The sequence below is a fragment of the Thermobia domestica genome, chromosome 13 (genome assembly GCF_964235325.1).
Source record: "Thermobia domestica chromosome 13, izTheDome1.hap1.1, whole genome shotgun sequence".
NCBI classification, from domain to species: Eukaryota; Metazoa; Arthropoda; class Insecta; order Zygentoma; family Lepismatidae; genus Thermobia; species Thermobia domestica.
In genome coordinates, this window is record NC_137466.1 from 34,140,055 (window position 1) to 34,161,938 (window position 21,884).

Consider the following 21,884-nt stretch of genomic DNA (forward strand, 5'->3'; position numbering starts at 1 on the left):
TCTGTAGTGAAATTTGAAGCTTAAAATATACAAAACGATAATCATGCCTGTTGTTCTTTATGGTTGCGAAACATGGTCGCTTACTCTGAGGGAAGAACATAGACTGAAAGTATTTGAGAACAAGATCCTTAGACGAATATTCGGACCCAAGAGGAACGGGAATGGGGAATGGCGGAAACTTCATAACGAGGAACTACATAATTTATACGGTTACCCAACATTGTTAGGGTCGTCAAGTCTAGGAGGCTTAGGTGGGCAGGTCAGGTAGCTAGAATGGAAGAAACTAGAAACGCTTTGAAAGTCTTGACTGGAAGACCAAACGGAAAATGACCATTAGGAAGACCTAGGGGCAGATGGGAGGACAATATTAAGATGGATCTCGCTGAGATAAGAATACAAAAGTAGAATCTGGATCCAATTGGCTAAGGATAGAAGTCAGTGTTGAGCTTTTGTGAACGCGGCATTGAACCTCCGGGTTCCATAGGCCATAGAGTTAGTTAGTTAGTAGAGTTGTTTAAAAATGAATTTAAATCAAAGAGGTATGATATAAAACTAATGAGAACTGTATATAGAAATACTAGAAAAATACACATGAAACAAAACCTGCACATTGAAATACAATTAAAATTAAAACCTAATGAGATACCTAAGCATGGTGTAATTTCACTAGTGCAGCAATGCCCGGTTCAATCTTCATGACGAATATTATCAAGCCGTTTTCAACTGATAAGCGATTTCTTATCTTTGTTTTAATGTTTACCATAAAAAAAAATACTTTCGCACAAGTACGATATAGCAGATGGAATTATTACTTTTAAAGCAGCAATACCCAGACCAGGATATTCTTCTCTCCTCATCAGGCAGAACTTGTCCAAGTCTTCGTTACAGAAAACTAGTTGCAAAGACTTGTCGCATGATCATTCTATTATTTGGTCAAGAAGTTGTGGGCTTAGATCGGATACGTTAATGGCCTCTTCAATGAAGGAGTTTAACATCCATCTTGAACCAGCACCTTCGTCGTTGGGAATATAGATATTACAGTTACTGTATCCACTGTCAGTGCCGGGCGCCGAAAAGAGGGGCCACACATTTCGGAGGAAGTGTGTTACTCAAGTTAGGAAAGTGCATGTGCACATGTGTAAAATAGAAGGAAAAACGTAATAAAATGTGCTCAAAATTAAGGAAAGGTAGGGTTTATTTTGAAAATGTTATTGAGCTTCGTGCCAACCATGGTGGCGCTTCGTAGCTAGTCTGTCGACGTCACTCATATATACGGTGACATCGTACTATACTCTCGCCCCGGGCAATGATTTTCCATGGCACTGTTCACTATAAACAAAAAAAAAATGGATTCTACTATTATAGAAATAGGTATGTTAAAAATCCAACACAAGCTTATTATAAAACAAATTATAGAAGGGTCGCTGGCAAGAGCGTGTGATAAAAGGGGATCGCGATAGGAATTAGATTGAGAACCACTGGCCTAGAGTAATTTTAACCACATTTCTTATAGTTTCAAAAAGAGTGCTGTCGGGTTACCTATGGTGAATGGGAGGGGAATACATATAAAAGATTGCTAGAAAATGATCGATATTAGATTCATAGTTTTCGGGGTCGCTTAGATAAATAGTGAGACTTTCAAATTCGCTTAACTCCGATTAAGCTCTCATTAGTAGGGATGGACACGAACGACTTTTCTTTGAAACTCGACTCGACTCGAAACAGACATCTTTGAGGTCTACTCTTGGACTCAGCGCGAAAAATATCTTCCAACTCGACTCGGATTAGAGTCAAGTCGAACCAAAACGAGCCAAATCCTGTGTGTAGTCCTACCTAGACAATACATAGACAATAATTATTCTATCATCAATTATACTACTGTTACTACAAATAATAATAATAATAATAATAATAATAATAATAATAATAATAATAATAATAATAATAGTAATAATAATAATAATAATAATAATTATTATTATTATTATTATTTTTTTTTATTATTATTATTATTATTATTTTTTATTATTATTATTATTACAACACCGTGTACAAACATGAACGATAGATGGTTAGTAAAGGAATACTAAAAGCTAGTTGACTGCCGACGTCGGTAGTCATGAAGTCTACAAGGCAAGAACATCGTTCATTACCCTAAGCTGTAAGCGTCGGTGGACTACAGATGGTCAACTATTAACCTCTCGCCAGAAATTGGTGGCCCCGCAGCGACGATCCGTGATGGCCCAAGTTCCATATTGAAAACTTTACTACCAGCGGCAGAGACGCGATGAAACGCCAACGAACCACAAAATTACTCTCCCAAAATATGTTAAAATGCCTATATGTGTGATTTGTTTATATTTAGGTGAAACAAAAAGAACACAAAACAAATACCCCGGGGTGGACGCGAACTATCAATATTACGATTACTAGGCACGTGTTCTTCTGACTTCCCCACGAAAACGATCATAAAAAGCTTGGTTGTTGAAGGATAAATCATTGACGTCTTAATTTAGCCAATCAGACAAACCCCTACATCTCGAGTTCTAGGAGGTCATACCGTGAACCGTTTCAGATTTATTGCTTTCTGGTGGAGTACTATCCATACGCAAAATTTGAGCATAATAGCCGACATGCATCTTCGGTGCCTCTTATCTTTAGTACAATTTTAACCAGAGATGGTGTGGGTCAATGAAAATTTGATCCACGACCCACCACCCAAATGACCCATTGGCCCACTCTGACCCATCAACCATCGTGATCCACTCTGACCCACCACCAACTATGAACCACTCTGAACCATTGCGACCAACTCCGACCCACCAAAACCCATCGACATCAACTCTGACCGATGACCCACGTCCTCCTCTCCATTGACTAAAGAGATTACACTTGTAATAAAACAAGACTGTGAAATTATCACTTATCGGAGTTTGAATTTCTACCGTCATTGGCTCAAGCACCTCTTTGTTACAATACTGGTGGGTCTGACCTTTACGATATATAATGGCAAAGTGTTTCTCATCTTCCGAATTAAAATGAATTTAAATTTATCATATGTAATTATTTCTTTGTTGCCTTACAGACACATTTCAGTAGAAAATAGGGTGAAATTTAAAAGTTTCGAATCAAGGAAAAGTAGACCAACGTAAAAAAAAAAAAAAAAAAAAAAAAAAAAAAAAAAGAGAGAGAGAGAGAGAAACTAATTTTCTATATAATTAAGCATGCCGTACTAATTGGAAATGCCCATGTAATTAAGTTTAGAATACAAATTTTATGGCCATTTTTCTCTAACTTTATGGCTTGATTGCCTTATGCTCGGAACGCTCCATATATTAAACACCAGCTTCAGCAATTATAAATAGAAAGCAGTGGGTATAAAATTCAAAAAGAACTTTAGTTTGCATTACTCAATTTTTTTCTCAACTAATATCAATCGTTTTCGATTATTTTTACAAATCAACCCACTACCAATTTCCAATATATAGAAAATGCACCCCCGTCCCCCCGCTCATAAAAGACAATTTAAAAAAATGCCAGGGCATATTCTCTTTATTTTTAATAAAGAGTTATATGCTGAATTTCAGCTCTCAGTTGAACGGCTTGTGAGATACTAAATTTTTCGCAAAAATTCGGACTTCTACTCCCCCTAAGGATATGTATTATAATGAAAGTGACACGCGTATGATAACTTCCCAGTTGGGATTGGAGCATGATTATATACTAAACGTCAATTCATTTGACTTTGCAATTTGACCGTGATGATTACGCAGATATAGTTACTTTCAATTTTTTATGATACATATCCTTATTTCATATGTTACAGATGATTCAAAAATATTTTTTCAAGCAGTTAGCTCCTCTAGAATCTCACAGGCTGCATCCCAAAATCCAACTCCTACTATCCTATGACAATCCAAAAGTGACTGAACTTTTTTTTATTAGGAACAAATGACAAAAGAAAAATTGAGATCTTGAAAGTAAAATGTAGAAAAGCTCGGTGCCCCCAATAACTCCATATTTCTCCGCCCCTTCATTCCGAACTTAAAAATAAAACTTAATTCGAATATGGTTAATTAGTGAATTTATTACAGTTAAATTCCACTCACTACATGCTACAGCTACAACTATGTAACAAAAAATAACAACTGTGAAACATGTTCTGAATTACTATTACATTTCTTACGCTATTATTAAACATATTAGAATAGTAAAAGAGGATTGTCCGTGAAATAGTATATTTGCTCATGATTTTTAACTTTTTCATACGGAAAACATTAAAATATTATTCAAGTTTTAAAATTTGCACTCTGCAAATATGTTGCCCTCTAGGCAATGGGACTAATGTGGACTAATGGGAAATGCTGCACTGTTAGCGGCGCTGAAAACTTATGATTCGATTCTAATATCGGTTGATTTCGATATCTTTATGTCGCTACGTAACCTCCCTGGGTGCTAATGGGAGCTTAATTGGACTTGAATTGAAAGTAGAGCTATTCACCTAAGCGACCACGAAACTATGGATTCAATAATAATATCGACCCGTTTCTAGCATTTTTGATATGTATCCCGACAGTACTCTTTTTCCAGACTGTAAGAAATATAGTTAAAATTGCTCTAGATATATCAGAATTATGTTGAAACACACACATAAATCCAGTTTTATATTCTGTATAAATAGAGAGAGAGTGAGCGAGCGAGCGAGCGAGAGAGGGCGACTCAAGGCATCACCACTTCCACATTGCAAAAGCATGTATCAGGAATTGAATTGAAAATCTATGTAAAGACTTTCTGCTGTGGCATGCTTCATAAGGACAATTCCAGTCTGCTCACGTGACCTTTGGGGTTCATGAATTTTTTTGCGAGCGTTCCGACTTTGGATTCTCTGTTTATACCCTCTGTTTATGCATCGAATAACTTTTCAAGAACATAAATGACATTCTATATTATGAATGTTGAGAATTACTCTCTATATGACAAATAGCTGCAAATAAATACACTACATAACTTATTTATTGCTATTAAACGAGTTTCTTAACTTGTATTTACATCCTCATATATAATACCGACCTACTGTGAAAATTATCTCAGATGTTATATTTTAAACATAATAATTACTATGTTCTGCAATTATTATGTTATATATAAACAACTTATGTATTTTAATGTAATTATTTTATATAATTTTTCATGCATTGCGGAAAATATAATTTTAAAAAAAGTATTGCCCCAGATGGGATTCGAACTCACAACCTTATGATTTGAAATCCGACAGCTTACCAATGAGCTAACACAAGGACTTCTAGAACTAAGCTTGTAGCGATGTATAACGGATCTCAAGATAATTATGACATTCATATGACAAACGCTGTTTCTGTTCTACTTTGACTTTTATTTTAGTACTCAGGCGATAATTATGTTCTATTTCTTAACTTTGAGCATTCTTTTACATATGGAAAGATTCTTTAACGTATTTAAATGCTCCATTACGTATAGAGAGCTAAATGACAAACAAGCATGTGCAAGGTTTCGAAATATTGTATCATTAAGTATTTCTATCAATGTTGCTTTTTTAAACACTTGGTAACAAGTCTTATTATATTTAAAAGAAGAAAAACACATCTGCAAACTTTTTCCCGATTGCAAAGGCTGGCTTGGAGGTTCGAACCTGGCTTACTTTTTTCCGAAGATACCCGAAGCTGGACTTAGAAAATTTTTGCCTCAAAACACCAATAAAGAATGCGCTCAACCTTTTTGAGACAAGGTGTACTTTACTTGAATTATGAGCTAACTGGATCATTATATTACATTTTCCAATATAATCAATAGGTTAAGCACGACGTATTTCCGCCAGTATTTGTTGTTCATTTGTTTCCGATGGGTTCCAAAGTCGTGAGCTGCATATGGAACTTACAATGATTGTATTTTACCTTGACTTATACATATTATAATGAAAAAGAGAAGAGAAAATTATTATACATATAAGTTTCTGAAAGAGGGAACTTTGAAGTCCAAATAGATCAAAGATAAGTAAAGGAGGGAAACTTATTTACGTGAAAATAAAGTGGAATATCCATCGGCCTATGCTTTCTGTAAGTACCAGACGTATTGTTTGGAACCGAAAATGTGAGTTTTAGATACTTGCACTTACGTTTAGTGCAGAAGTGATAAAATCACTTAACCCATCCATTCAACATAATTTTCTTCCATTACTGCTACAAATTTAAGTTTACATACCGTACAATATGTTTTTTTTTAGGTAACTCCTTCGTCTTGACATAGGAATTATACTGTTGAAACAATCCATTAATTTATTCTTTCTCTACCTTCCATCTTTCCTTCTACTACCTCCTACAGGTCATTCGGAATATAATTTATTCTCCAGCAATGCCTAAATATCTTCTTAGTTACTTCTATTTGTATTCTTTTTACCCATTATTCTTTATTCCCAATGTACTTCATTCGGTCATTGTTCCAAATTTTACGTTCACTTGAAAGTACAAATTTCCAGAACTCGAGTATTTTGTGCTGTCTTCTCGTAATGTAACGTTTCTACTTCTTACAACGCAATACTCTTCATCCCAGTCTCTTCTGTAACTCTTCATTCAGTGAACCATATAGTATGCTTTTCATCACAATCATCCTAAGATTTTTCACCATTTTCCTGCCGTTTCTATTTAAAGTTTATATTTGAAAACTACGTTAATAATACTATCTAGGTATTGCAATAGGCAACTGAACTACTGCCTTGCTCAGCCGTGTATCACAGCCTCAAGTATCCACCCATTACTGCTTTAATCTTTGTCATATTTATTTTCATCTCATATTATTTTCAGAGTCTTTCCTTATGTTCTCTGATATTTTGTAATTTTCGATTCATATTCTGCGGTAACGACCATTTCATCATTAGTCCTTCTACCTCCTATAATCAACATGTTTCCCAATCAAACTGTTATTCGATATTCTTGAAGATAGTGCTCGTAAATGATGTTAGTGGGAGATTTTTTTTTAACATTAATCCCATTTCATCATTATATACACTGAGAAAAAAATTGTAGGTGGCGTACTTAAAAAGATAGGTTACATGCGTAATTCCTGTAGTTTTTGGACTTAACATTACAGCAGACGTATAACTGAAAACGCATGTTTTATAATACTTTCTGTATAAGTGTTCCATCTATACGTACTTTCCGTATGAAACAATATAGGCGGTCAGGATCTCACATATAAATGGACTTATATAACATACAACTGAGGAATGTAACATAAGTATATGCATGTGATATACGAAAAACTGTTAGATGTCAGACATCCTGCAACGGCATGATGTAACATCTAAGGGCAGTGCCTATGTAGCATAGGGATAACGTATGCTCCGTACTGATTTCTGTAGTAAGCAAGAGGATATCGTATACTAATACAATATACCGCTGTCCGGAGAACGGATTTTTCTCAGTGTATCATTTGCAGTTTTTCAACTTTAAATACTTAGTTCATACGCAAGTTTTGTTTCGAAACTTTGATATTTTATCCTAAGCTTCTTTAGTACCTCTATTTAAGTTACTTGCTGGAATGCTATGTTCTGTGATATATATCGGGAGAGACTGCAGTAGCAAGGGACATGAAATAATATATTCAGTGATGAGAGTAGTTTTTGTTTCCAACACAGTGACGGACCTGCGCAAGTATGTAAACTTGCAGGTGAACGGAAAAATCCAGCGTGTATCCATTTGCCAGACCCATACTTAATTTTCTGGTAATTAGTAAGAAAGGGGGCGCTACATATTCGCCTTTCTTAAGGAGACTATCACTATTTTGTTATATCTAATATATAACAACATAGACAGATTCATTTATTCTACCTCTCTGTACTTTTTCCATGTAGATCAACATTGGTCAATTTCATCCCCTCAACAAAATATTGGGGGGACACGTCCCCCAGCCAGAGATGCCCGTGTCCCCCCACATATAAATATAATTAATTCAATAAATCTACCGACAATAACTTTGTATTTATTATCTGACATGCACACACCAGACATAACCTTTCTGAACGTGTTTAAATGTTGTACTCACTCTTGTACCCGTAGCTTTCACCCACGATCACAATCATTTACAAGAAATGGCAAAAATCAGTAAAATTTGGCGTTATACTAAGCATAGTTTGGGAGGTGGGAAAGCGAACATCATCGGAGGGGATACTGCAATTGATTTCTTTGGAGGGAACAAAATGTGATTGGGAGGGAAACCCCCCTCATCCCCCCGGTAATTCGCACCCTGTCTCTAGTACATGAAAAAACAATATATTATCTCTCTATTAAAATATCTCTAAAGCTTATGAGGCAATTTTCCATTTCTGTTCCTAGGATCAAAGTGAACTGAACTCTCAAACAAACGACAAGATTAAACTTTGGAGGATATAGGTTTCTAGGAACTAAAACTGACTATGAAATACTTGTAGATTGGATATTATAATGAGCCAAGTATTGGAAATGACATTCACAGTTGAAAATATGACGTTTATTATTAGGTATTATATGAATTTAGCTCATCAGTCTTATAGAAGTAAATCTTTCACAAGAAACCAAAGGACTATTCCTAACTACGAAAAGCTACCAAGCCATGATTATACTATTCTTTTATACGTGATAACCTAATTCTAACCCTATCCCTCTATTTCAGCTCTTAATTTCCAGTTTGTCACAACCTTATTTGAATCACAGTAGAAATAAACTGGCCACCGTACAGTGTTCGAATTAATGGGGAGATGAGGGGAAAATCGCCCTCTCGTCAAAATTTATCCCCGTCTCGTATCATGAAAATAACATCCCTGCTAGGGATAATTATTTCCCCGTCTCCTGAAGAACTTTTCGCAATATTATTTTGTAAAATTTTAAGTTAAATTTCGTGAGAGTAAAAACTAAGGAATATTTTTTGTAGTAAGCCCAACCATTTACTAGCTGTGCTTTTTTTATAACTCCCGAGAACTAGGAACTGTTAGCAATGATTGATTGTACTATCAATTGTTGTATCTACGACTTTTGAAGTGGAAGTTGCCAACACTAAAAGGTTCTCATTTATATTGCTTTAGAATATAACTCATTTATAATGTTGAATCGTTACTTTTCCTACTGTTTTACTTTGGAAGCTCACTTATTATTTAGATTATTTATATAAATTTGTAACTCTCCAGTAAGGAAAAACACTAAATTATGATCAATTTTGGTAAGTGTAGAGGAGAAATTCATTAATTCATTTATTCGATAGTACAGAACAACTATCGAATAGGTTCGATAGGTAACAATTATCGAATTAATGATAATTTGATAATTAACTCGAACTTGGTAATGCAAATCACTATATTAAAAAATTATAATTTTATTAATTTATTGGTAACAAATGTAGAATTTATCAAAGAATTCCTAGGCATTGCATTTATACACACACAATCATGCACTTTCACAAGAAAAGTGCTCGTATCACCAGCCAAATGTTGGAGTTTCTTGGTCTTATACAGTCTGCGGAAAACCAACACCAATAATCTCCGAGAGATGATTCCTAATATCAAATTAAAGGGGAAAATCTAATAAACAAGGAAAAAATCTAATAATCTAATAAAATCTAATAATCCTAATGAAATTCGCTTTTTTATTTATTTTTATTATTTTTTACAGTTGGTTCGAAAATCTGAATTTAACTTTGAGTAATTCCGATGAATGTGATTTATCCTCTCCTCATTTTACTTTTGTACTTTCATCTGTTAAAATTAGTAACTTGTTACAGTTGAGTATTCTTTGTGTCTCTAGCATTTAATCAAGATGTTTGTGCACTCAGTTCATTATTTGTGACTGTGATGAAAGAAACAAACTTAACTTTATAGCAGCTTGTATTCCATTTCATTAATTCCAACTGAACTTTACTTTCATACTTTAAACATTTACAATTAATTGTATTTTTTCTGTTCCTGTAGATTCAATTCCTTGTCCAACTTCTGTCTTCAAGGAAAGCAGTCATCAACTTCGGGGGTTTTGTTCAATTGAACAGGTCACTTCTCACGTCGGTAAGCCTCAGTATTACGTTTTATATACAGGGTGTTTCAAAACAACACCGACAACGTTTGGGAGATGATTCCTGACACCAAAGTAAGACAAAAAGTGTAGACCAACCTGGGTGCACAAATGTTTCCTTTCAGAGTTATGGGCTGACGAAAACAAAAAATTGAACTTTAAAGTTTCATAGCTCCGCTACGTAGTCCTATCATCCAGTTCCTTTGAACCGAGATAATGTGGTAAAGGAACAACCTACTGTATACTATGAGAGTTGATTATAGTTAATGCTATGCATACTCGCCGACTGCTTCAGGTTCAAGCTTCAGCTGTAGTTAGGAGTAGAGTTACCATTCGTCCCGGAAAATTCGGGATGTCACGGAATCGAGATATGCGTCCCGAAAATATTTCTCGGGACGCTTAAACGTTCCGGATTTCAGCGAAGAAGAGAGGAAGAGAATACCACCAGGGCTAAAAGTGGATCTGAAAAGGTAGGAAGACGCATGACGTCACGCTGTCCCCGGTGCCTATCCTTGCCCATTGTATTTTTTTATAGAAAGTGGGGGGACGCTACAGATATTTTCTGGAAGTGAGGGGACGACCTCCCTCCACGTTCCCGTGCACTTTTACCCCTGAATATCACAGAATTAGGTTTAATTATAATTAGGCCTATTCTCTTCAACTTCTGAGTATGGCAATTCAAAAGTTGAAAAAAAGAAAAATTTGATTACACAAAACATGGATTTAATTAAGTTTACGATGTAATTACTTTGACATTTAACGAAGCATTCGTTTCATTGGGCCAGAGACAAAAGGTTTTACTGCTCAATCTTATTGTTATCTTTAGTACTGTTTCAATCTGCATCTTGCTTCTGAAATATTTTAATCAATAATCCCTGACCGATATTGTTGGTAATTTTCTACTGACCATTCAAGAAGAAAAATATATTATTTTAATTAATAAAACTGAACAGACAACAATGGGAAAATCTTGGCGTATTTTTTTTAAATAGAGGCTTAAGAGGGGGTAAATCGTCTGCTTACGTTTGCTTAACTAGGGAGAAGGTCTACTAGAATCGCTAAAAATGTGATTACGTAATACTTGTACAACTCTATCTAATGGAAGAATGTAAATTAGTATATAACACTTATTTTCATTTTAAACATTTCAAAGAATCTCTTGATTTAGTAGCGTCCCAGATTTTCACTCTTGAAGTACGGTAACACTAGTTAGGAGACTATGTTAATAGTAATTCTTGTTCCTTCTGATCTCGGCGTCAAATAAGGACTTAAGGTCTCAGGCACCAGATCCGTACTATATAAAACCAGAAATCTACTGTATGAAAAAAATGCAGAAAAGAATAAGAAAGAAGGCTGCATATTTATCGAGGCCATGGAATTTAGAAAAGGACAAATCCCCCAAAGCTGAAAAGATTTAAATTTAATAATTTTAAAGCAATCCGACAGTAAAAAAAGAGCGACGAATCCAAATCATATAGACCTATATGTCTGTTAAACATAATAAATAAATTATTCTAACAGTAGTAATAGAATGAATAAATTGGAAAAGGGTTTCAGGGGAAAAGCAAGTGACATGTTAGAATTTGATTTCAGTAAAGAAGAACACAGAAATGACTATTGGGTCTAATAGAAGGAAAACTAGAGAACTTCTAAATTGTAATACATGACGACATAAGCACAGCTTTTGACAACGTACAGTGGCGGGTAATTTACAAAGCATTAAAAGAACTAAAACCAAGCAAAACATTCTACACAATAAGGTTAAATTACTGTAACGAGAGAAAAATAACATTACAAGTTCTGGAGAGAAAACGTGGTGACAACTGGTTCTAAAGGATGTCAACAGGGCTCCACTTGAAGCCCTACAATGTGGGGCCTTACAATTCAACCATGTTTACAACATCCAAGCAATATGCAAGAGACTACTGGAGTTGTGATGTGCAAGTGACTTAGCAGTTGCATATTTAGCATTATCAAGGAATTAAATTGAACGGAAAGGAAAAGCTATATTGACGGAATTAGGTACTGGTGTACAAGTAATAAACTAACACTTTCTGTTAGTATTACGTAAATTACAATGTTTGGTTGAAAATTAGAAAGAGATCCAATCATAAAATTTAAAAACATAAACATCAAAATAGTAAACGAATTTAGGTATTTAGGAGTATGGATCGACAAACAATTAATTTTTTAAAAAAACGTTGCAATAAGTTGTTAACAATTGCAATAACAAATTTTAGACTAGAAAAAAGATTTTAAATTTTGCAACAAAACAGTTTTAATGTCTATTTTATAATATTGTGGAGGCATATGGAGACAGAATTTTTATGAATAAAAATGGGAAGAAACTATAATTAGCGTACAAAGATTAATTTTAATAAGAACAAATAATATTATCAAATAAATCTTAGCTGAAACAATACAAATATTAACGTACGAAAAACCAATACATCTCCAAATAGTTAGAAAATGTATAAAAACATGGATCAAGAATGAAGAATGGACAAGAATAGTTGGAATTACAGGACAAATTCACAAACAGATAATGACATTTAAAATATTATAAGATCAAAGTGGGAAAATGTATGGATGAATTCCCATAAAGAAAGGACTAGGAATATAAAAGCACAGGAAAATATGGGGAAGAATTAATCCAACATATTTCAGATCATGGAACATTTGAAACTCGCCTAAAGAGATTAAACATAATTGACGATGATAAATGCACATGTGAAGAGCAACACACATCAGAGCATGCTTTTAGAAAGATGATATATGTATGTTACAAAAATAAAATAAAACGATACATGAACTTAAAAAAAGATAAAAGCAATAATAGAAAATGAAAATGTCAAAAAACAAAATAGCAAGATATGTTTTAAGAAACCTCAAAGGAAAAACAGAATGAGAAAAGAAATAGATAAAACTGAATTTTTGTACTCGAAAATGTTTTGAAACAAAATAAAACCTCATAAAGAATAGATTAAACTTTGATGAATTATATTTATCATGGCATTTTACTGTGTTTTGTTTTGAGGAAAATAAAACAAAACAAATTGAAAAAGATAGGTAGCACAACAAAAAGGAAATCTGCTGGTCCGATTTCCTATTACAAAAAGAAGGAATACTCAAACTTTTTGGAGCTGGAAATTACATAGAAGAAAAAATATGTAAAACAAAAAAGATGGAAACAAGAACCAAACCTTTCTTTTCTTTTCTCTTTCCAGGCTTGTGTCCTTACAGGTTGTGTTCTCGTGTCTTCTTTATTTTGTAAAAATATATACATAAATAAACAAGGAAGAAATTAGGACACGTCTTAAAATATTAGATGTCTTGCTATAACAAATAAGCCTTGCCTCACCTTGACCTGAGCTTGAATAAAAAAGGAAAGAAAAATAGTTGTAAACATAAAACTCGGTCAATTTACCAGTACCAACTATATATATATATATATATATATATATATATATATATATATATATATATATATATATATATATATATATATATATATACAGGAGGGTCATTTAACTCGAAGTGACAACATAGTTGTGAAATGGAATGTAGTGAATCACTCCCTCAAGAAGCTTACAGTCCTTCGATGTAGTCTCCGCCAGCCTGTTGAACCCTTCGCCAGATGTCTGGTAACCTTTGAATACCTGTCAAAGTCCCACTTTGTGAGAGAGTGTTGGCAGTGCGCCTTAAGGCACGAACAATGCTGGGAATATCTCTGAAATGTTTGCCCCTGAGACGTTCTTTCATTTTTGAGAAAAGATCAAAATCACAGGTGCTCATATCCAGGGAGTGTGGCGGGTGCTTCAGTACCTCCCAACCCCATTATCTTCACAGAGTCTGTACTGGATTGGCTGTATGGCATCTGGCATTGTCGTGTAGGAGAATTGGTCCAGACTCCAGGAGGTGTGGACGTTTGCGCCGCAATGCTGGTTGCAAATGGTGACTGAGGAATGAACTATAGTATGCAGCATTGACGGTAACGCCCGGTAGAATCTCATGTGACAAGATAATGCCTTCGTGGTCGTATGACATTATCATCATCACCTTCCCGTTTGCTGGCTCTTGCCTAAGCTTTTTCGGTCGTGGAGATTCTGGGTGGCGCCATTCACTCGACTGACGTTTCAATTCAGGCTCGTAGGATCTTCCCCACGTTTTGTCACTTGCAATAATGCGGTGCAAGAAGTCATCACCTTCCTGAATGTTGAAGGTGTAGGCACGCACATTCTCACCTATGCCACTTTTGAGCCTCGGTCAGAGAATGGGGTACCGCTCTGGCTGCAATTTTCCACATGCCAAGATCTTGTGTTTGCATGCGGAACACTGATTCGGAAGAAATGTTGAGCTCCTGCGCCAATTCACTAGCGCCTATCACCGTCAAGCAATTTCCGTAGTCTAGCAAGATGAATTTTGTCCGTAGCCGTTCGCATATGTCCTCCACTGTGCATTTTGTCTGTTGACTGTCGTCCCGCCTGAAATAATGCAACCCATCTCGCCGCTATCCGATACGATAGAGCAGCTTCACCACAGGCCTCTACTAATCCTCTGTCAATCGTCCTAGCATTTCGCCCTCGTGCCACCTGGAATTCGATAAACACACGTTGGAAAATTAACTAATTATCGGATTGTGTTAATTATCTATACACATTCTTATCAATTTAATTGTAGAAGAACACCTGTAGAAGGAAACACATTAGATGTCTGAGTTGACAACAGCAGCGCCGAATTGCTAGTGGTTAGGGCGAACCCCGTACTATGTAAAGAGAAGTTAAACGGCAGCATGCCGTGAATGGATAAGACAGTGATAGTGTAAAATGGACGACCACTCTGATTTATAAACAGGAAAAATTGTTGCCACTTAGTTATGTGGTGCAAACTTGAGCAAAGTTGAAAGTGTGTTTGGTCGCTAGCGACAGTGTCCATGGTATTGAACGAAGGAAGAGGAATAGTGGTCGGAAGAAAACCCGTCAATGACAGATCCCACTGAGCATTCAAGCGTATTGTCACTCAAGCGTCATGCGACTACGGTGCGTACGACGGAAGAACTGAAGCAGCACCATCTATAGCGATAATCACAGTCAAGCGCAACTTACATGACATGGCGTTGCATGGCAAAATTACTGATACGGGACAGTGACGCGAATCTGTAATATGGTCCTTAGATGACTGAAAACATGTGATATTGTCAGATGTGCTGCCTTTCACCTTATTTCATACCACAGGCACCTAAAGAAACCTATGATCCGCCGTGTCCCTACCTAATTAAGCACACGTTGTTTCTGAGTAATGATGCCACATTTTAGGATGATAATGTATCCATTTCCCTCAGATAGTGCGATGTGGTTTGAGGAATATCGAGATGTACAAGAACACCACCCCTGTTTCGCCCAAGCAACGGGTTTAAACATAGTTCAGCATCTGTGGTCTATTTTGAAGACACGAATCCGGAGCAGGTTTCCGCTTCCAACCTTTTTAACGGAAATAAGGATGCACAGCACGAGTGTAATTTTCCACTTGATATCATATACAACCTATGATTTCATTCCGTGTAGTTGTTCTGAGGGCGATATATGGTCCAACGCCATATTAAACTTGTAAGTTGAAATTTTTCACAGGAAATTCAATTAAATTGATCAGTATTTGTGCTTCATAAACAATCAATAGAATCCAATTGCTCCAAATTTATACCTATTTTATTTATTCTCTAACTTAAGTAATAAAACATCCTCGTTCATATATTAAGTATTCACAGGTTCAGAGTACTAGACGAAATGGTTATTTAAAAAGGAAAAGAGCTGTGTATGTAATGTTTATTTGCCTATTGTAGAAAAAAAATTGGTCTCAGTGAATTGAAATGTGTTGATTGAAGGTTAAAGAAAGCTAGGATGAAAGGAAGAGTCATAAGAATGCGTTTTTTTTTTTCAATTGTATTACTTGTCAAAGGAAATCCTTTTAATAACTGAAAATTGTTCTATTTGGGAGGTTAGATTCGATTACTTGTGAAAATAGTGCTCCAGTACATATGGTTTGCTCTAGCTCTCACGGCTGATCTAATGGTTAGCGCTTATGCTTTTGGTACACGAGATTCCGGGTTCAATTATTGGTGGGAGGGCCTTGAAATTTGAATGCATTACGGACGTTTAGATTCCACCTTAAACTGAAAGTAAACGTCCCATATGGCATTGGTACTGAAAAGAGACGACAAACTCCAAGCAATCTACAGGTATGGTTTTGGTTGTTTATATTAAAATATAGATGTTTGTCTCACATTTGCACTATTGTGGAAAGAACGTTAAACTCCAATTAAACAAGAAAACACTTCTTTCAGTGAAGGTTATTAGCTGATTTCTCTACGCTACTATGTTCGAATATTTCTGGCTAGTCAAATAGCTCTGTTAGTTAATTTAATGTAGGTGAGTATTATATGATCTATATTATACGGTGAGACGGTTACACAACTTTATCGATGCGAATTATGGTACCCAATTTTAAAAATCACTAAATAAAAAATCATCAAATGTCTCAAGGCTTCTTAACATCTGTCACTGAATCTTGATTTTACGTAAAGTCAAATAAAGTCAAATACAAAAACGACACTCAACAGGAAATATTTTATAAAAGAATTACCAAAACATAACAGGCATGTTTAATTAGAAATGGTGACTATCTATCTATTAAAATGCTATAAAACCAATATAAACGAATTAGCTCCAACTTCTAACTTATAATTTCAAACTTTTGATTTACGGTTATTTGTGATTTTAGTTTAACAAAGACAAATATTTTAAAGTATGTGTGCTTTAAATAAATTATTTAAATAGATCTTTTCCATAAAGTTTGTTTTAAAATTATTGTTCAAAGCCTTTGTATTTTAATAAGCCTTCTCCAAAATCAATGGAAGTGAATTGTACTGCCATCTTTGGAGTTCTTTTAAACTATATGTTGTGTACGTTTATATGTTTGTGGCCAATTCTTTCAATAATGACATCTCGGAAACTACAGGCTCTAGAAAGATGGCGTTTTCACTGATCGATTGCAAATTTGCGTAAATTGTTCAGTTCTAATTGAATATTTTAAAAAAACATGGCCATTATTTCTTTATTACATTTTTACGGGTACACTGGAAGTGTTGAAATTAAAAAAAAAACTAAAGCATCATATCCTACCCATTATACATTCCAACACCACATAATTGTATATTGAGGTTGCCTATCTGTCAGGCGTTTGCCTCATGGCCAAATGACAATGGAAAACGAAGGATATCCATTTCTCTAGTCTAAGATGAATCTTTATTGTTTGGAGTGTTTTGCCCAATGAAAACCATATATCTCTCATTATTATTAGTGTATGTAATATATTTGCTTATTACACACTACATGCAAGAAGAAAGAAAACACTGGTCGTGCATGAATTAGAAACTCCAACCGGAAGAGGCTCAAATCTTGCAAACGGTGTTAGATATTAAGAAAAACTAATCGAAAAATCTCCCCTTTATGATACCCTCTGCCAATTCCTTTTTATCAAGACGTCTTTCACGTGTGTCTGTAAAGGGACATGTACAGATGTTGTGAGGAATGAGAAGGAGATTTATGCTCATACGTTAATGATGCGCACTGTAGAGAGCGCAGGTTCAGCTAGTCTACATATTAAAATACTGGGTTCATATGTTTGTCTCAAATTTTTTCGACAATGAGATCTCGAAAACCACAAGTGCTAGAAACGTGCCGTTTTCACTGGTCGATTCCACTTTTTGTGTAGATTGTGTAGTTCTAATTGAATATTTAAGGAAGGCATGGCTGTTATTTCTTTGTTACACTTTTAGGGTACACTGGAAGTATTGAAATTTTTTTAAAGGTAAAGCATCATATCCTGCGACTTATACATTCCAATAGCACATAGTTGTATAGGAGTTGTATATTTCTCGGGCGTTTGTTTCATGGGCAAGTGATAATGAAAAACGAAGGATAACCATTTCTCTAATCTAAGATGAATCATTATTGTTTGGAGTGTTTTGCCCAATGAACACCATACATAAATCTCATTATTATTAATTGAGTGAGTAATGTATTTGCTTATTACATACTGCATGCAAGAAGAAAGAAAACACTGGTCATACACGAATTAGAAACTCCAACCGAAAGTAGGCTCAAATCTTGCAAACGGTGCAAGATATTGAAAAGATAATCGAAAAAAATCTCTCCTTTATGGTACCACTTTCCGATTTTTATCAAAAGGTCTTCCACTTGTGTCTGTAAAGGGCCATGTACAGATTTTGTGACGAATGATAAGGAGTTTCATGCTCATATGTGAATGATGCGCTGTGTAGAGAGCACAGGGTCAGCTGGTTTTATATTAAAAATTGATTGTTAGTATTTGAAATGAAAGTGCGTTATGAACTTCACATTAAAATATAATTTATCTTTCATTTTCAGATCTTCAGCACTGTGGTCACTTATCTTGTGGTGCTGGTACAATTCAAAATTTCAATGCCTCAAAATGAAACAAACTGTCCTACTGTGACAACTGTGATCCATTCATACGAAAACTGTACATGCTACTAAATAGTTTCTATTATTTAAATAGTCACTGAAATTCTGAATTTCCACATATGTTATTATTTGTACCAGGAATAGTATTCAGAGGTTATCTGAACAGACAATTAGATACAGTGTGACGAGTTGGTATAAAAGATTTGTCAAAATTTGGTATTTAATACAGTCTGTTAGCTTTCAATAATAAAATAGAAAAATTTCAAATCAATGGAATAACTAGTTAGTTATACGTTATTTATAAGTACTAAATTTTGTAAGTATCTGACTGTTTAGTGATCATTCTAGTTTACACATAATAAACTGTGTATACTGATATAGAATAATATAATTTTTAATATCATTAAATGTAAATTAAAGTATTGCATATATCTGTTTCGTATTAGTAAACGTAATCTTTTGCGAATTGGCAAGAAAGTGTGTTAAGTTGGCCCGGTATGTGTTGGGCCAGTCATACAATGGATGACTAGCAGTAAGTACGCCAGAAATTTTTACTTGTGCGGGTGTTCAAAATAAAATGGGGTGTTCTCAGAATAGTGATATACATTTTTAAACAAACTCAAAGAAAACAGTATATTTTGTTATGCAACTATTAGCAATAGTAACTGGTTCCATGTACCCCCCTCCCTCGCAGCTTTCATTTATGGAGCTCAATCTGCTAAAAAAAAAAATACACTTTGTAATAGATTAATTTCTGTACATTGGATCATTAAAATAAGATTTCATATTAACACGAATAGGAAACTATGTTCAAAGATTTCATTTTATTAAATAATACAAAGAGAAACCAAGTTCAAATCCGTTATTTTCTCCTGCTAAACAACAAACCAATAAAAGAAATTGCCTCACCTGATCTTGAGTTATATTTCCCATCCCCATACTTGAGTAAGTTGTACTCCACATTCAACAGAAATATCATTTCGTCTTCATTTAAAGACTGATTCTTGAAGAAAATACAGAAATATTTGGGCACTTTTGGCAGTCTCACTATTTACACTAACTATAAATAATACCACACCACACATATTTATGGCATGAAAGAATAAGAAAGTTTGTCCTCTTATGAAGGTGTCCACTATTGAGAGACTATTCCAGGCTACGTTATTGGCTCTGAATATCTTTCATAAGAAAATTATTCATTGATTTGATTGTTTTCCAGAAATCCAGTTTTTCAATTTACAAATATTTTGTATCTTTCTGTTTTGTCTTTTTAAATGTAATTTTAATAATCCGCTCAATGAATTTACGTGAATAAAAATATACTTGACAAAAAATTAAGTTAGCGACAAATGCGTTCCTCCATAACACTAGACTCAGTCTAAAATATATATAATTCTTACCTCGATCGATCTCTTCATTTTTAAAAACGTTTTGACTACACCCTTCTAACTTCCGTCCGTTGATACAGCACTTACCAACTGAATCTGTTATAGACCTATTACTATATTGTCACATTTTTCCTTATTAAGGAGGAGGTAGGCGAACGACCGCTCAAGACGTTGCCAATTTCAATCATCTGCATCTGTCCATCAATCTGTTTTCTCGGAAACGACCGCGAAGCCCAGGGGATCTGTTTTGTCAATTGTTTTGATCGAAACATCGCCTGAAACAATGTCATGTGGTTCTCGAAGCCGTACATGAGAACGAGGTCGCTTCGTATTTTGAAGTGAAATAAATAAATAAGAATATTGCCTTCTTTCCTAAACACTAAACCTTTTTTAACTTGATGTAATAAATAACCTATATAATACTGATTGATACAATTGGATTTGGAGGAGTATTCCTTTTCCATCCAGGGGTGTGTGTAAAGAAATTTGGGATGTTAGGGGTGTTGGGGGTGTAGATTACATCCTGATGGCCAGGTTGGGTTGGCAAGCAAATTTCAGATTTTGGGCAACATGGTTGGTGTGATATGGTGATATGGGCGCCGAACCTTTCGGGGACTAACTTCAATCCCCGAGTGTTTGGGCCAGTAGAGATTCTGCTTGAGCAAGCTCTGTATGTGCTGGCTGTGCTAGCACCTTTAAGTATTTGAGCTAAAGTAATTAATAAGTAAAACGAACTATAAACAATTTGTTGATTTCGACGATACTATAGGTAGGCTATTTTCATAGGCATCCATAGTTATATTTATGAAGAAAAACATGATGCCATTATTGGGTCAGCCAAAAATTAAACGGGCCTGATTGTACACACCCTGAGCGAAAGTCCAATTAAATCTAAGTCTTCCAGCCAATATAGTAACTGAGATATGAGTATCAAAAGTTTGAGGTCTAATCTCCCGCTTGCTTCCCATATGTCTGAGCCAGCCATCGTTCTGCTTGGACGGAGTAGTACTCCATATATGCTGATTGTGCTAGCAACTTCGAGCATTTGAGCTAATGTAGTTAGACTAGTATGTAAAATCAACTATAAATCGTTATACGGTTGACTTTGACGTTAAGAGAGGCTTCTAAAATATTCGTAGCTCAACCCAGAAGGAGAGCAGATAGAATGGCGAAATTGTAGTTTTATAAAACATATCTCTGTATGTACAGTCAGCGACTGTAAAAAGTGGAGGTTGGATACATAAGAAATGATAGCTTTTTCCAGTAGCAGAATAGTTTCACTGTATGTCTGATAGTTGGACAACCAACATGACAGCAAATACATGCCCGAAAATATAACATGCCAGGATATTCCTCCATTTGGAGGAAAAAGTATTACATCTGAGAGCATCACTTAGAGAAACAATCACGAGATAAATCTGCAAAAATTCCATTCACTTTAAGATCAAAGAGGTAGGAATTAATGCAAAGGAAACGAAAAGAATAATACGCATCATGCAGAGACCGAAAAAGTATGTAAAGCTAAACAAAATGAGAAAAGAAGAAAAGAGGGAAAGGAAAGAGCAAAAGACATGGGAATAAATTAAATTTTAACACTTAAGGATAAACAGTCTCCGTCTTTCCCCCTGCCCCCTGTATTGTCTTGGTTTTCTCCCTTCATAGGATAAATCTCTTTCAGTATCAAACGCGAACATCATTTATAATTTTTAATTCCTTGAAAAAAAATGTAACTCAGTCTAGGCTCAGACTCGAACACAGAATCCTTAGAACGACAGTTACACACGGTACCCACTTATCTACACAGGCTCTATCAACTGTGTTTATAAATAACCCATTACGCGCGCCGTTATCAAATGTGTTAAATCAGCCATTGTCGGTGAGTTACTCCAGTTACACTTGAAGTTGGAATTTTATTAACGGCCTTTAGC

The 21,884-nt window shown here is 35.0% G+C and overlaps 1 protein-coding gene across 3 annotated transcripts in view; it reads left to right on the forward strand.

The window, feature by feature from the left end:
• LOC145668088 (gustatory and odorant receptor 24-like) overlaps nt 1-19,358 on the forward strand; it is a 149,136-nt gene extending 129,778 nt beyond the window's left edge. For all 3 annotated transcript variants that reach the window (XR_014127970.1, XM_081735602.1, XM_081735603.1), the window contains exons 4-5: nt 9,971-10,060; nt 18,512-19,358. Coding sequence is in view for 2 of the 3 variants with exons in the window: in XM_081735602.1 (XP_081591728.1) it covers nt 9,971-10,060; nt 18,512-18,640 (219 nt within the window). In the remaining variant the exon portion in view is untranslated. The remainder of the gene's footprint in view (nt 1-9,970; nt 10,061-18,511) is intronic.
• The last annotated feature ends 2,526 nt before the right edge of the window (nt 19,359-21,884 follow it).